The following is a 15548-nucleotide window of genomic DNA, read 5'->3' as shown; positions in this document are numbered from 1 at the left end:
GACCTGTACCCTGTGATATGCAGGAGGTTAGACTAGTTGATCTGATGATTCCTTTGGTCTTAAACTCTGATTTATGAAACTGACCTCCATGGCTTTTTACTTATTGAACCTTAAAGACACCTAATCCCCTTCTCCATTGTATGCAGTGGCCTGATCCAAAGCTTGCTGAAGTCCACAGAAAGAACCCCATTGTTTACAGCTGGTTGTTGGGTCAAGACCCAGAAATGGCCCCGACAGTTCCATGATTCTCATGAGTAAATATGTTTATCTGTGGTCCTGTTGCTGTGCAGATATATTTGTAGCTAGATTGATGCAGCTGCAAATAACTGAAGACTGTATCACAAGGCAGGCATGCAAGAGGGAAGGATTAAGAATAGCTTTATTTCATGACTTCTGAGAGCTTAACAATACAAAGGTACAGTGGACTTTTCAATAGCTGTCAGCTCTGCGCCCAATAAAGTCACTGGTCAAATACCTCAGGGGCAGCAGAGTTTGGGTCAATACTGAGTGAGTTTGCAAGTCCCTTCCATAATCTTCTCTGGATGTATGGCGTTTCCTAGGTTATTTTTAAAGAACAGAATAATTAAAAGATGCCCCCATTACTTATTAGACAAGTTTCTCTAGACGCGACAGAACGCCAAAAGTGAAACAGCTCAGGAGCTGCAGCCTTGCCATTGAAAATGCTATGTACCCTGTACATGAAATCTGGCCATTCATATCATAGTAGGCTCTACTAGGTCAGTGGTGTTCAGAAGAAGTTGAATGGCTTGCCATATGTCCCTTCCGCCTCCCTGAGCCAGGCATCCCCCCCCATCCCCCTGTAGCTTACTCACCAGAGTCACCACTGTGCAAGCATCGTGCGGCTGGAGCTGCTGCTGCATGAGACGTGCAGGGCCCCAGGGGTCCACAGCTTGGAGCTGCCTCCACCGCTGCCACCACACACTTGTCCCACCAAGTGGTGCAATGTGTGTGCGGAGTGGCAAGAGGGGTGCCCCACATGTGCGGTTCTCCTGAGCCCCCTTTTGCCATACCATGCTGCCCTGTTCGCTGTAGGGGATTGGGGAGCGTATTGGACACCGTGGTACTAGGTGCTGAACCCTTTTGAAAATCTCTAATTAGGAACCTGTGTGGGAGCTAAGCTTGCTTTGAAATCTGGGTCCACGCACGGGTGATGGGGAATTAAAAAGGTGAAAATCTGGACATCAGATGGCAGCTGCAGACTTCCTTGTGTCTTTGTAAGATCTAATAGACTCTTAGGACCAGAACTCTTGTCTGTAGTCAGTGGGCTTATCCTGGGACTACATGTCACAGCAAGACCCACTACTAAAGAGCACCAGTGTGTTGTATGCAAACTGGCCTGCATAGACCTTAATTGTTCCTTGGTGTGCTAGTAACTGGGCTACTCCGTACATCTGGAGTTTCGTAGATTTTAAAGCCAAAGGGGGCCGCAAGCCCATTAGTTCGCTGCTCTGCATGTCCCAGGCTGTTCCATTTCACGCAGCTAACCCTGCGTCAAGTCCAGTGACTTTTCTTTAAAGCACTTTAATCTTCGGGAGACACAGAACAGGAAAGATCAAGGTTCCACCTATGCTCGAGGCCCCTGCATGGTAGCAACCTCATGAGTGAGACCTGCAAAGATAATCCTAGCCAGCAATCCATGTTCCATACTGCAGAGGAAGGGGTGGGGGAAACCACAAGATACCTCGTGTGTACGTGAGCACCCACACAGGTTGAGCATTGTCCAAAGCTGAAGAGGACCCCACAGCATTCCACACTGCTTAGTAACAGAGAGGAAGCCGTGCTAGTCTATACACTATCAAAACAAAAAGCAGTCAAGTAGCACTTTAAAGACCAGCAAAATGGTTTATTAGGTGAGCTTTCATGGGACAGACCCACTTCTTCAGACCAGAGCCAGACCAGAACAGACTCAATATTTAAGGCACAGAGAACCAAAAACAGTAAGCAAGGAGGACAAATCAGAAAAAGATAATCAAGGTTTATCTTTTTATCTTGATTATCTTTTTCTGATTTGTCCTCCTTGATTACTGTTTTTGGTTCTCTGTGCCTTAAATATTGAGTCTGTTCTGGTCTGGCTCTGGTCTGAAGAAGTGGGTCTGTCCCACGAAAGCTCACCTAATAAACTATTTTGCTAGTCTTTAAAGTGCCACTTGACTGCTTTTTGTTTTCACACTGCTTAGGTAGCTCTGACAGGCACCGTAGGAAACGCCACTGCACATGTCTCTTCTTGATCACGGCTCAGACTGAGTAGCGTAGGGATCCGTAACTGGTCTTTGTTGCTTGCCTTCCAGGTCACCCGTGGCCGACGGCAGCAAGCTGATAGGATAACAATGGGAGTGACTGTGGGGAGTGGCAGGTGTCACTCAGCTCACAGCTTCTCTGCAGCTGGACTCTTTGCACCGCCACGTACATGTGAGGCTGCACCTGCTACCCAAGCAGAGCATGCTTTTTAGAAGGAAGCTGCCAGGACCATTCATGCACACACATGTATCTGGTTAGGGGTGCTGTTTGGACACACACAGCAACATAGAGGCTGATGTGCCCACTCCTGCTCCCAGAGAGATGATGGCTCGGCGAGGGCTGAGCGCCTGGCTCCCCCGGGTGGTCATTCTGCTTGTGGTGCTCTGCTCCACCGTGTCGGTCTTGTACATGTTGGCCTGTACGCCGAAGAGCACGGAGGAGCAGCTTGCATTTCCCCGGGCCAACAGCCCAACAGGCAAGGAGGGGTACCAGGCCATGCTGCAGGAGCGGGAGGAGCAGCACCACAATTACATCAACAGCCTCAAGAAGCAAATCGCACAGCTGAAGGACAAGCTGCAGGAGCGGAGTGAGCAGCTGAAGAGCCTGCAGGGCCATTACACTGACTCGCTGGGCCCAGGGCTGGTGCACAGCAACCCACAGAAGGCCCCCGCTGACCTGCTGCAGTTCTTGCACTCCCAAATCGACAGAGCTGAGGTGCACACCGGCGTCAAGTTGCCCACGGAGTATGCGGCCATTCCCTTCGAGAGCTTCACCCTGCAGAAGGTGTATCAGCTGGAGACGGGACTTACGCGCCACCCGGAGGAGAAACCTGTGAGGAAGGACAAGCGGGACGAGCTGGCGGAGGCTATTGAGTTGGCCCTGGAGACTTTGAACAGCCCAGAGAGTGACAGCAACGTGAACAATCCCATGTACGCAGCCTCAGACTTCATAGAAGGTCTGTACTCATGGGAACAGGGCTCCTCGTTAATGAGGGACTTTGGCACTGGGTGAAGGACTTTGGTGTTACCAGCTGGGTGTGTCTCCACCCTCTTTCTGTCCCCAGAATGCACACGGTTCACACAGCTTCAGCCAGAGCTTTCCAGGGCTATCTCCAGCCAAGGGGCCTCACCCCTGACCTGTAGGGTGACCTCTTGGGCTCAGGGGGAATGTGAAGGGCCTTTCTACTCTGACTGGATAAAAATTGCACCATTTTCCCCATCACAGATCTGCTGTCTGTGTTTAGCCACAGGCTTCTGCTCAGCAAGGGCAAGTGAGCTGCACTCGCTCCCAGCTAGTACAGAGTCAGCGGTAGAACTGAAAGCTAAGTTTCAGAGTGTAAGGGTGGGAGGGACAACCAAATCGTCCAGCTTGGCCTCGAGCTCATCAAAGGCAAATAAACCCCACCCTGCGCCTCTGACTAAATCCAACAAGTAGAAATCAGGCCCCAGCATTACAGGCCCCAGCAGACTAAGCTAGTGTGTGCCGCAGGCAGGGAGCAGAAGGGACCGAGGCGCACCAGACCTTAGCTTAGCCCTGAGATCCCAGGCTGAGCTTGCAGGGCTGGCAGCTAGAAATGGCATTGTACTCATCAATTTGAAATGGCGACTGTTGAGGTCTGTGTACATGGGTCGCCATAGTTAGCTGAATTTCATGGTGCATTTATCTGAATGCACCCTCCCGTTCGGTCCTCAGCCCCTCTGCTGACCGTGCCAACAAGGGTGCCTGCTCTGGTGGCAGAAGTTTTGTGATGAGCCCACCTGTGTGGTTGGGAGGTGGGAGAGGAGCTCCTGGACACTTCTGCAATATAATCAGGCTCAGGGATATGTTGTTGCTATGTAGCTGCTGCAAAACGAGAGAACTATATATGATCCCTGCCCTGACTCACTTCTGTTCAGCTGAAGCAGCATTTCTCAAACTGGGGTCCATGGGGGAACTCCAAGGGTCTGTGGGCCCCCTGATCAGCTCCTTCCTCCTTCTTCTTTCCCTCCCTCTGCCTCCTGGGGCCCTGCTCTGGTTCTGCATGGCTCCTGGAAGTGGCCACCAGGTGCTTGTGGTCCCTAGGCACATGGGAGGTTGCACATAATGCCCCTGACCAAATGCTGGTTCTGCATCTCCTGTGGGCCAGGAGCTGTGACCAGTGGGAGCTGCAGAGGCAGAGCGTGTGGGCATGAGGGTAGCATGCAGAGTTTCACTGGCTGCCCATGTACCTAGGGGTGGCAGGGACCTAGTGGCTGCTTCTTAAGAGCCATGGTAAGTGCTACTAACACCCTGAACCCCCTCTTATACCCAAACCCTTCATCCGTGGCCACATCCCACAGCCTGCACACCCAGCTGGAGCTCTCACCCCTCAAACACACCCAACTCTTTGTCCCAGCCTGGATCCCCCACCTCTGAAACCCTTCTCACCAGTCACAGTCAGGAACCACACCCCCAGCTGAAGCCCTCGCTGCTTGCACTCCAACCCCCTTCCCCAGCACGGAGTCCCCTCCCACAACTAAAGTCCCTCCTCGAGCTTGCACCCTACATCCCCTTGCACACTCCAATCCTCTGACACACCCAGAGCTCCCACCTGCACCTCGACCCCTTCATCCCTGGTCCTGCTCCAGAGCCTGCATCCCAGCCAGAGCCGTCACTCCCCCTTGCACCCCAGCTGTCTGCCCCAGCCTGGTGAAGGTGGGGGGAGAGCGAGCAACTGGGTGAGGAGGAAATCGGAGGGGCCGGGAATTCTAGGCAGACTAGGAGATTTAAATCAAAGTGAGAGTCCTCAGGCTGCGAAAGTTTGAGGATGGCAGCACTAGAGGAAGTGACACGGGGACGCTGGAGGAGGATTTTGATGGGGTCCAAAAAAGATGCTGTCTGAGATGCCTGAGGGAACATGATGGAGCTGGTTACTGTAGGGGGTGGTCACCTTGTTCCAGGTGAACAGGGGCTGAGCCCTGCCCTGCAGGAGGGCTGGGATATGGAGCAACCAGCTAAGGCAGGTAGCAGCCGATTAGAGCCCAGCTGGAGCAGTATAAACAGGGCCTCCTGCAGAGCAAGAGCACACACTCGTGCTCCAGCTCTGGAGCAGGAAGAACCTGGCTGCCTAGTAAGCTAGAGAGGGTACCTGAGGCAGAGCAGTGCTAGGGAAAAGCAGGAAGAGCCGGGGAGCTCTGGCCAGGCAAACTCCCAGGCTGAGGCCTCGCTCTCAAGGTCTGAGGGTACTAGGGCTGCAGGGAGGCAACCAGGGCAGTGGAAGGCACCAGGTCCACACCCCCGTGCAATTTCAAGTGGCCATTTCAGGCTGCAGTTGCCCCTGCGGCGGGGCTAGATGACAACTGACAACAAGGCAAGATGGGTCTCGGGAGTTGGGTCCCGTGGGAGGGGAGGACCCCAGAGTGCCAGGGTACTGCTGTGGGGCGGTGCTGCGAGGAAAGGTGCATCATAGGTCAGGAGAGATCTGGGGCCTGACATGGGACTAAGGGCAAGATACTGGCCAACAGGGGGAACTCCCTGGCTGGAAGAGCTGATTCCCAGACAGATCAGCGGGAGGCATCGCACTGGTGAGTGCTCGAATCATTACAGTACCCATCTCCCTTGGAGCTCAGCCCCTGGTGCCCCTGGGCTCCTTCGAAAATCCCGGCCTCTATGTGCCATGCAAATGAAGACGTTATAGACCTCCTCTGTGTTCCCCAGCTGCCTCTGCGGCTCCCTTTCGTGTTGGGTCGGAGGTGAGGGCAGCACCCACAGAGATGAGTCTCTGAGGAGGGTTCTCTGCACTGGGGACAATGTGCAGGAAGGAGGGAGAAGTAGTCAAGGCAGAAGTCCTCTTTCCTGTCAGCTGTGGAGTTCCAGGGTGACCTGGAAATGAGTAGTGAGAGAGAGAGAGCTGTGAACATAAGAACTGCCATACTGGTGAGACCAGTATCCTGTCTCCAACTGGGACCAGTGCTGAAGCTTCAGAGGAAGTGTACAGAACCAGGCCCAGCAATGGGGGAAGCAAAAGGGGCAGTTGCTCACAGGCCCTGAGACATGTGACTGCAGCACTACTCCAGCTGCGCATGGCTGTGAGGGAGCCGGGGGAGCCCAGTGCCACAGGCCTGGAGGCACTGAGAGCTAACTGCTCATGGCCCCGCCCCTTCCGCTCTTGGACCTGCCTTTTCTGGGGTGTGGAGTTGGGCCCCCCTTGTGCATTGCCCTGGGGCCCGCAGTGGCTGTCAGCTCTGCTGTACAGAACAGGGCAGTTGGAGGGATCCACCTCTGTCTTCGCCCCGGCTTTGGAAAGACAGAGATCTAGGGTCACCCCAAGCATGGGGTTGTGTCCCTGACTGCCTTGGCTTATAGCCATTGACGGGGCCCGTCCTCCATGAATGGATCTAGCTGTTTGTGAACCCAGTTCTGCTTTTGGCCTTCACAACCCCAGCAACAAGTTCAACAGGTTAATGGTACATTGTGCAGAAAAGTACTTCCTCTTCTTTGTGTTAAACTGACTGTGTTTTACCTTTGTTGGGTGGCCCCTAGGAAAGGATAAATATCACTGCTCTATTTGTTGTCCCACACCATTCCTGATTTCATAGAAGGGCCCTGCAGTCCAGTGAAAGGTCTGTAGCTAATGTACCTAGTCTACGCCCCAGCCATTGCAGGGCTGGTCTATGACTGCAGTTGTTTAAAACTAGAGTGTAGCTTATACAGCTGTGACTTGAGCTCTAAAATCGATTCTGCTTATGCTGGGAGTGAGACCCAGGTAGCATGGCAGGGTCTGTTCGTTACTAGGGCTGATTGGGCTCCGTAAGTGTACTCTGTCCAACTGGTTTTTGCAGGTGTAGCATCTGCACACAGCACATGTCAACACACAGATGTTCTTGTAGGCACTTGGATTCTCTGTCAGCCTCCTTCCCATCTGGTCTCCACTGAGCACTCTCCATCATCTGGAGTAATGCTGGCTGGGTAGGCCATCACTTTTCTTTTTTGATTACTGCCCTCTCTGTACCTTAGAGTAGCATTTTAGTCCCCTCTGCACTACAGACGTCGCCATGTCGGGGGACTGCTCGTAACAACACTAAACCAGCAAGAGCTTCTTTCTGTTCTCGAATGCAGATGGCATCTAGCCAGGCTTGAGAGCCATGCTGTGGTGGTGAGGGGTGGGATCCTGGGAAGCTCCCCTCTGCACTGAAAAGCAGAACAAAGCTTTCTCTCCTGCCTTCCTTTCCTTCAGGCCAAGTCCTGGTCTCTTCCACAGTCTCTCAAACCTGGAGTCAGCCCTTTGCATTCAGTGGAGTTACTCCAGCTTTCCACTGACAGAGACGGCAGCAGCCTCTTGTCCCCAGTGGTGAACGTGGCGGGAGTTTAGCTACACATGCAGGAGGGACGTGTAGGGGATCGCTCGTGCTGGTGTGCGCAAACCAATTGGAGGCCTGCCAGAGTAGCACAGCATATCTCAGAACAGAGGGTCTCATCCGGCAAGGATCTGCATTGGTGCTTTGGGCTGGGCTGGAAGCAGCTGAGCATCACTGTGTGTGTGACAGTGAGGCATGGTAGAAGAAGAGTTGGCAGTGCAAGAAGACAGCAAGACTGGTAATACTGTAGCCCTGGATTCACTTTATTCATGTGCCTTCATTCCCCATTTTCTGTTGAATGCCAGCAGCTATAAAGGAGATTTAAGCTGCACAGCTAATTAATCCACCTGAATTTCAGCTAAAGGAGGAAATTTATCTCCTTGCTCTTCTGGTGGTTCAGCTGTAGCCTTCTAGCAGGCATTTGTCGAGAGTGCCTGCCTTTTCCAGAGAAACCACTCCGTCACCACAGGTTGAACCTCTCTAATCTGTCACCCTTGGGACCTCTGACGAGAGAATTTGCCAGGCCACAGAAGGTCAATATTGCCTAGCATCAGCATTACCAACACTTCCACTGCTTACTGGGCTCTTAGAAGACATTTAGGGGTAAATTGCAGCTAAATAACAGCACAGACCAATGAGAGCCATTACAGGTGGCTGTAAACAAACTTTCTGCGACCCCCCGGGAAACTTGGTCACACCCGTGATAGATAGTTGTCCAGCTAACTAAACTCGTGCCAGATTACAGATGTTGCCAGACAAAGAGGTTCAACCTGTACATTTTGCAGGATGGAAATACAGATTCAAGAGAATGTTTGTGGAATCCCTGCCTCTAGGTTTAATAGCTTTTGAACCCTACCATCCTTGGGCACGAAGGGATGCTTTCTTCACCTGTTCTCGATTCGCAGGGCTAACAGATTCTTTGGGGATGATGGAAACAAAGCATCTCTGCTTTAGTCACTGGCCAATTATTACTTTCTTTCCCTTCTGTCACTGATAGAAATGGTAGAAAGGCTATATCTATCTACTCTGCAGGTTTTTTCTGCATTACTTATTTCAATGTTCGAATGGCAGAAAATCACATTCACACAGCCACAGAGTTGTGAAATGGAGTGTTCTCATTTACAGCCACAGTTTACAGTCAGAGCATTGCAAAAGGAGCTTTCAGATGAGCCAATAATAGCTGTGCTTTTTTCATATACAGTCCTTTTCCATGTTGAAAGTTGTTTGCAGAGCTGGAGTAATTATTGCAAGGGAAAAGCCCTTTTATCTCAAATTATCCTACTTCACTATGTGACTGTTTTGTGTTTTTTCTCAGAGAAAAGGGTGTTTTCAAAACAAACAAACAAAAACCCAACCACCACCAAGCAGTATAGACAAGCCTGAAGAGTAGAAAGGGAGGTAGGACACTGGATAACAGCAAGAACTTACTCAGTTCTCACTGGTGCCATTGTGGTCTAACCCCTTGTAAGGGACATGGAGGGGCTGTATCAACTTCTGGGCCAAAATTTATCAGGGAAGCAGCGTCTGAATGTATGGTGGCATGTAACGGCCGGGTGTTTCATACCACAGTGAAGGCAGGGAGTACCCACCCTGTCACTGTGGTGTGTAGCTGTGTGTCATGGGGAAAGGCTCTGACCAGAGATCCTTTCCCTGATGCCTTCCCACTGCCAGAAACTTCCCCCACAGACCTTTTTGCTGCTGCCTCCTCACTGCCCGAGCCTCTTCCTGCAGCCAGTGTCTTAGGGAGATGGGGAAAAGCTCCAGCAGTGGGGAGGCAATAAGATATACAGTACTAAAAATAACAGTGTAGATGTGGGACACACTCCTTGGGCGTGTAACGTGCTGTGTAGGAGATATTCCCTGGGGTCCACGGCTACGTCTACACGTGCCCCAAACTTCGAAATGGCCATGCAAATGGCCATTTCGAAGTTTACTAATGAAGCGCTGAAATGCATATTCAGCGCTTCATTAGCATGCGGGCGGCAGAGGCGCTTCGAAATTGATGCTCCTCGCCGCCGCGCGGCGCATCCAGACGGGGCTCCTTTTCGAAAGGGCCCCGCCTACTTCGAAGTCCCCTTATTCCTATGAGCTCATGGGAATAAGGGGACTTCGAAGTAGGCGGGGCCCTTTCGAAAAGGAGGCGCGTCAATTTCGAAGCGCCGCTGCCGCCCGCATGCTAATGAAGCGCTGAATATGCATTTCAGCGCTTCATTAGTAAACTTCAAAATGGCCATTTGCATGGCCATTTCGAAGTTTGGGGCACGTGTAGACACGGCCCACGTGTGTAGGGCATCTGCTTTAATCTAGTCGGATAAGGCATCCCTCACTGTCAACAGTGGTCTCTATACCCATGCTTGCTGGGAGTGCAGTGTCTCTACTCAACATGTTGCCGTATCTGTAGAGGTATCCTGAGTTACTTGTTTCTCATCCTGCACTTCCAGATCCATAGGAGGTTACTGCTTAGTAATGTAAGTGATTTATTCTTTGTATTGCCACAGTGCCTAGGAGCTCCAGCCACGGACCAGGACTCCGCTGCGTTAGACGCCGTGCAAACACAGAAATAACTAGATATCAGTAACATAGTTCATGTACTGTCCATGAGATAACACAGAAAAAGAGAAATCAAGAGCCAGCCTATTCCTGGGCTAGGCTAGAACAAACCACCATGAAACTGGTTTGCCAGAAAGCAATATGAGTGAAAGATTCAGGCTGACCATAGAGCTCATCCAGGCAATGGCCCAGAGTCTCTGCTGATGTGAACAGATGCAGCTGCACTGTTACCCTGGGGACCAAAACCATTTTTGCCTGCTGTGGATTAATCACCTGGCTTATTACTTCAGCATGTCAGTGGTTACCTCAAATCCCAGAGCACGTGAAAGCCGCCGGGGAACAGCCTGTCTGCTGGGGAGGGGGAGACGATTATCAGTATTACTAGCGCATCCAAGAATCCCAGCCGAGGGCCAGGACTCCACTGTACTAGGCAAAGAGATGGTATGAATTCACCGGCCAGTGGATGGGCCCAGTTGCAGGGGTGTCAGTAAGACTCAGGGCTTGTGTGTGTTTACCTGAAGGTGGATGCGCAGATGGTCAGGGTTTGATTTAGTGCACCTAGTGGAGCCGTGCTAAAGCAAACGACCAGGGCTCTTCACTGTTGACCTTGGTACTCCTGGCAGTCGCAAGTAAGGGAAGCTGACAGGAGTTTCTCCTGTCAACCTCCCGTTTTGGGAACGGCAGCAAAAATTTACTTAAGATTGGCTGACTCCAGCTACACAATTTTCATAGCTGGAGTTGTCTCTCTCAAGACAGTTTTTTTTTTCCTCCCTAGTGTAGACCTGGCCTCAGCCTGGCCAAGGCCTTGTGCTGGCTCTGTGGTGGATTTTGTCCCTGTGGCCAGTGTCATGTTTGGTTGGTGCAGGTTTGCTTGGCCCTGGTACAGGCTTGTGCAAGACTGGGAAGGCTCCCTCTCCCACACTGCAGGGCAGCAGAAGGACAGACTCGAGCCCAAAGCAAGTAACAGGGGAGCTAATGTACTGGTAGCATCATTCATTGTCCCAGCTAAGCCCTGAATGAGCCCACTGGCCAGGCCATTTCTCAGGAGCAGGAGCCCAGCGTTGAAAAATACCTCTTCTTCCTGCTTCCTAGTGGGACAGCAGTGTGTTAGCTTGCATCTCTGGCACAAGCTCACTGCTCCAGGGTGCTTCTGGGGCCTGGCTTATTTGGGTGCAGAACTACTTGGAAAATCCCTGATATCTCCCGTCTCTCTCTTTTTGTTTTTTCACCCTTTGAGAATTAAAAAGTACAGTAGAAGCCACCCGACCATCAATGGCCCTGTGTGTTTTAATGGGGGCAGGAGAGAGGATCTCGTGTATCACTTTTCCATTTCAAGTTCCCGTTCCAGTGCCTTGCTACAGAACTTGGTTTGGAGGCAGCTCACCTGGCTGGTGCTTCAGGCCACAGATGACTTCAGTAACCAGCTAGATTCACTGGCACGTTCTTGCTGCCCTGGGCTGTTCTGGCTGCACAAACCAGGTTTACCTGGCCATTTAAGCCAGGTTCATACCTACTTTGCGTTCTCTAGAACAGCGTTAAGCAGCCAGAGCCTGCCAGTGAATCTGGCCCACAATTGTACTAATAACATGTAATGCTTGTCAACTGCAAACTGCTTTAAAAACACCAAGGAATGAACCTTCTCAGCACCCTGTGCAGCAGGGTAAGGGGTTCGTAACCCTGCCTCACAGTGGTGTAAATGGAGGCAGATAAGTCAACCTGTCCAAGGCAGGAGGGTGAATTGGTGTCAGGTCTGCGATTAGAACTGTTTCCTTTGTGCTCTGGCCTCTGGATTCCATGGGGAAATCCCAGCCCCCATTAAAGTCACGGAGAGCTTTGCTATTAGTTTCATCAGGGCCAGGGTTTCACCTCTTGACTTTCTCTAGGTTCTGTAGGTTCAGTTTCAGGAAATCACGTTCTTAAAACCTGCTGATTTAGGTACTCTGATGACTCTGAACTTTAATGGCACCTCAGATGATTTAAATAACCTTGAGTCATTGCCTTTTGGGAGCTGTTTTACACCTGGTATCCATCACCTTGGGTGGCCACACAGGACCCAATCAATGATTTACAGCAATTGCTTGCCTTGTGTGATGAAACGTGATGACTTCAGCAGGATGTGTCTCTCTGTTCATTCCCTCTCCTCTCATATTTCATGTGCTGTTACCGAAGGAGAAAGTTTGTCCAAGCACCTCATTAAATTAAAGCATTGGCTGGAAATGTTTTTGCTGCAACATTTGGATGTTTTAAAATAAATCCATACAGCAGCCTCTTCAGTTCCTAGACACAACCACTTGTGTTTGGAATTGTGCTTGAGTTAAACTTCTCTGCAGCTTTGCTGTAGCCCGAGGACTTTCTAGACATCCAGACAGTAGGACTTCAGCAGTGGTTTTTGGCAGGGGTGGGAATTTTCCATTTTTCTTGTTCAAAAATGAAAGACAGCCACACTTCTCATCTTCTGCTAGTAATTTAGCCTTCATAGTTCTGTCTGCTATACTCATCTTTTGACACAAGGACTCGTGCTGTCTGCTTATTATCATTCTTTTTTCTTGGGTTTCTGCCGTGTTTTGGAGTTCTAAAAGGCGACAGTGAAAGCTACCATATGGATCATAAACTTTTAATGTATGTAGCATACACATGCACAGGGGCCATTTCGTTTGGCTCTTGTGAGTCCAGCCAATATGAGTTAATGTGAAACCTGTTGCTCAATAGGGCAGGGCAAAATTCAGGTGGGCTTGTTAATTTGCGCAGTGGGAAGTGAAGCTGAAAATACAGTAAACCCTCCATTTAACGGCCCAGTGGGGGAAGGGGTGTCCGTTAATGACAACAGTCCGTTGTAACCGAATGGTTACACTGTATGTTGATGCACTGACCTTCCCAGCCCATCACTCACTCCTGTCTTCTGCTCCCACTTCCCTTCCCCCTTCTTCCCCTCCAACCTCCATCTCCCTCTCCCCATTACCAGGAGAGGAGCTGAATGCTGGCCTGGCTCCTTCCACCTCCTGCAGCTCTCAGTTCTGTGGTTCCTCCAGCCACCATGTTCCAAGCCACCCGCGCAAAGGTGGCCATCCCCAGCCTGCCAGCAGGCAGCAGCCTCCGACACCATGGCTGCTGCTCAGCGCCATTGCAGGCAGCAGTGGCCGGGCACTGACATGCTCCACGCACATGGGGCTGGGGAGAACCACTGTGCCTCGCCACAGCCCCCTATGGCCCCAGCTGCTTTGGTGGCCCCTCCAGTCCTGGCAGCCCCAGCCACTCTGGCAGCTCCTCCCGCCCTGGCGAGTTGCTGGCATTTATTTAGGGGGCTGGGGGGCTGGCAGACAGAGTCTGTTATTTCCAAAGCCCTTTATATCAGGGTCCATCAAATCAAGGGTTTACTGTATTTATAAATCAGTCACGTTCCTGGAGGAAGCAGCTAAGAATACACATGACGCCACCTTGAAACAGTGTGAATGCTTGGGTCCAAAAGAAGAAGTACTAAGTCAACGGCTGTGCTGCTATCAAAGATGGCAGAGACAACGCCCTTCTAAACAAAAAAAATCCAGAACTTCGAAGGAGTGGAGCATTGTGGCTTTAATCTCAGTCAGAAAGGACTTAAGGCTGCATCTGCACTACAGTGTAAATTCAGATTTAAGGCAGTTAGCTCAACATTACCACAGGACTGTCTTCACTGTAAATACGATTAGCTCGATTTAGGGAGCACTAATATCGAAATAACATCATCGGTACCTGCTGGGTGTAGTATCAAGATCAAATTTAAAAGTCAATTAAAGGCTGGTGTGGAAGCGCCACATCTTAAAATCAAATTTGTTAGCCTATAGAAGTGTCCCGTATGTATCCCACAAGGCCCCTCAGTGCTCCACTCTCGCCGCTGCTCTCCACGTGCGCAGGATTTAGGTAACAGAATGACCGTGAATTTAAAATTGGGACCAAGAGGCCTGTGACTGTGGGGTCATGTTTGTATGAGAGTCTGAGAAACGTCTTTCTTCTCTTTGCTGTTAGCACTGTGAGTGCATCTACCCCTCACTAGTAGCCCCAGCACGGAGTTTGTGGTTCTGTCTCTACACTTGGTATTTTTTTCTGTGCTGCCTTGCGCCAGCCACTGCCCTGTCACACCACGTGGCAGCCAGGCTGCTGTGGGGGCTGTGCTTGCATAAGAGGCCGAGAAACTTCTTCTCAGTGGTTTACATTTGCATGACCCCACCTCCACAGGTGCCACACAGTCGGGGTCTTTCCCACTTCCAGCCACATCACATGGGTAGCCCCCGCCCCAGTTAAAGGACGTGCCTGCCCTTCAGTTCTGACAATGCTGCCCGGCAGCACCATGTCCTGGCTTGCGTGCGGTTAGGGCGCCAAGAGCAGGAAAGAATTTCAGGGGGCTTGCAGCTGCTGAGGAAAAGTCTCACTTGGTGACTAAGATTTTCTGTGGCTTGCTGCTGCCTCGGGGGACTATTTCAACTGGCTCCCCACCAAAAATATTTCTGGGGCCTTTCTGCTGCCGGGGGAAAGTTTCCGCTGTTGGCTAAGGTATTTGGGGGCTTGCTACTACCAGGGGACGGGGGTAGTCTTCCCCGGTGGCTCAGATTTTCAGGGGTGGTGGAACATTTTAACAGCTTCTGTAGCTGCAGACCACAGCCCCCTTTCTCCCCCGCCCACCAAAAATATTTTCAGGGGCTTACTGCCTGTTGCAGACACCTGCTGCTTTTTGCAAAATCTTTGATATTTCATTTATAAGATCTTTTCCCTAACCTTTCTATTCTCTTTCGTCATGCTTTGACCCCTCCTCCCCAAAGTGTAGACGCAGCCTAAGTGATTGGCTATCCGCTAGTGGTTGGGATTTTACGCAGGGAAGAGTGGGTGGAAGACCAGCTGAGATTCCTGTTTCTGCTATAAGTACAGTGTATGAGATTTCGCTGCCATCTCCCATTATGGCAATGTCTGAGCAAGGAAGAGGGAAGACAAAAATCTATTTTCCTACCCCTGTCTATGCTCTTTCTTCTAACTTTGCACCCTTCATGCAGGACAGAGTGGGTGGAGGACCAAGTGGAAAACACAGAGTGTGCACAGAAGCTGTGTAATGAAGCCCAAGACCTTCCCCTCAGCAACTCTCTTTTTTTCAAAAACTTTACTGTCAATTCTTTCTCCAAGCTTTTCAGGGTCTCTGTATTATTTCCAAGGATTGGATGAAATCACAGGAGGGGGGACAGTTAGTGGATGGCCTGTTGAGAACACAGACTGTGCACAGAAGCTGTGTAATGAACAGGAAAGCCAAATACCTTCCCCTTAGCAACTCTTTCAAGTTTTTCAAGGTCCATGTGTTGTGTTCAGGGATTGGATGCAATTAGAGGAGTGGGGACAGAGAGCAGAGGACTAGTTGAGAAGACACACACTTGCTGATTTTTATGAAATCCTTGATAATTCAGTTAC

At 50.8% G+C, this 15548-nt stretch overlaps 1 protein-coding gene across 4 annotated transcripts in view; it reads left to right on the top strand.

Annotated features, from left to right (window-relative positions):
- CSGALNACT1 (chondroitin sulfate N-acetylgalactosaminyltransferase 1) overlaps window positions 1-15548 on the top strand; it is a 46769-nt gene that overhangs the window by 7132 nt on the left and 24089 nt on the right. For all 4 annotated transcript variants that reach the window (XM_074993854.1, XM_074993851.1, XM_074993852.1 and 1 more), the window contains exon 2: window positions 2310-3214. In XM_074993854.1, the coding sequence (XP_074849955.1) occupies window positions 2581-3214 (634 nt within the window). In that variant the 5' untranslated portion in view covers window positions 2310-2580. The remainder of the gene's footprint in view (window positions 1-2309; window positions 3215-15548) is intronic.

Source organism: Carettochelys insculpta, chromosome 4 (assembly GCF_033958435.1).
Source record: "Carettochelys insculpta isolate YL-2023 chromosome 4, ASM3395843v1, whole genome shotgun sequence".
Lineage (NCBI taxonomy): Eukaryota > Metazoa > Chordata > Testudines > Carettochelyidae > Carettochelys > Carettochelys insculpta.
Note: the sequence above shows the minus strand (reverse complement) of the source record. Positions and strands in the feature narration are given on the sequence as shown.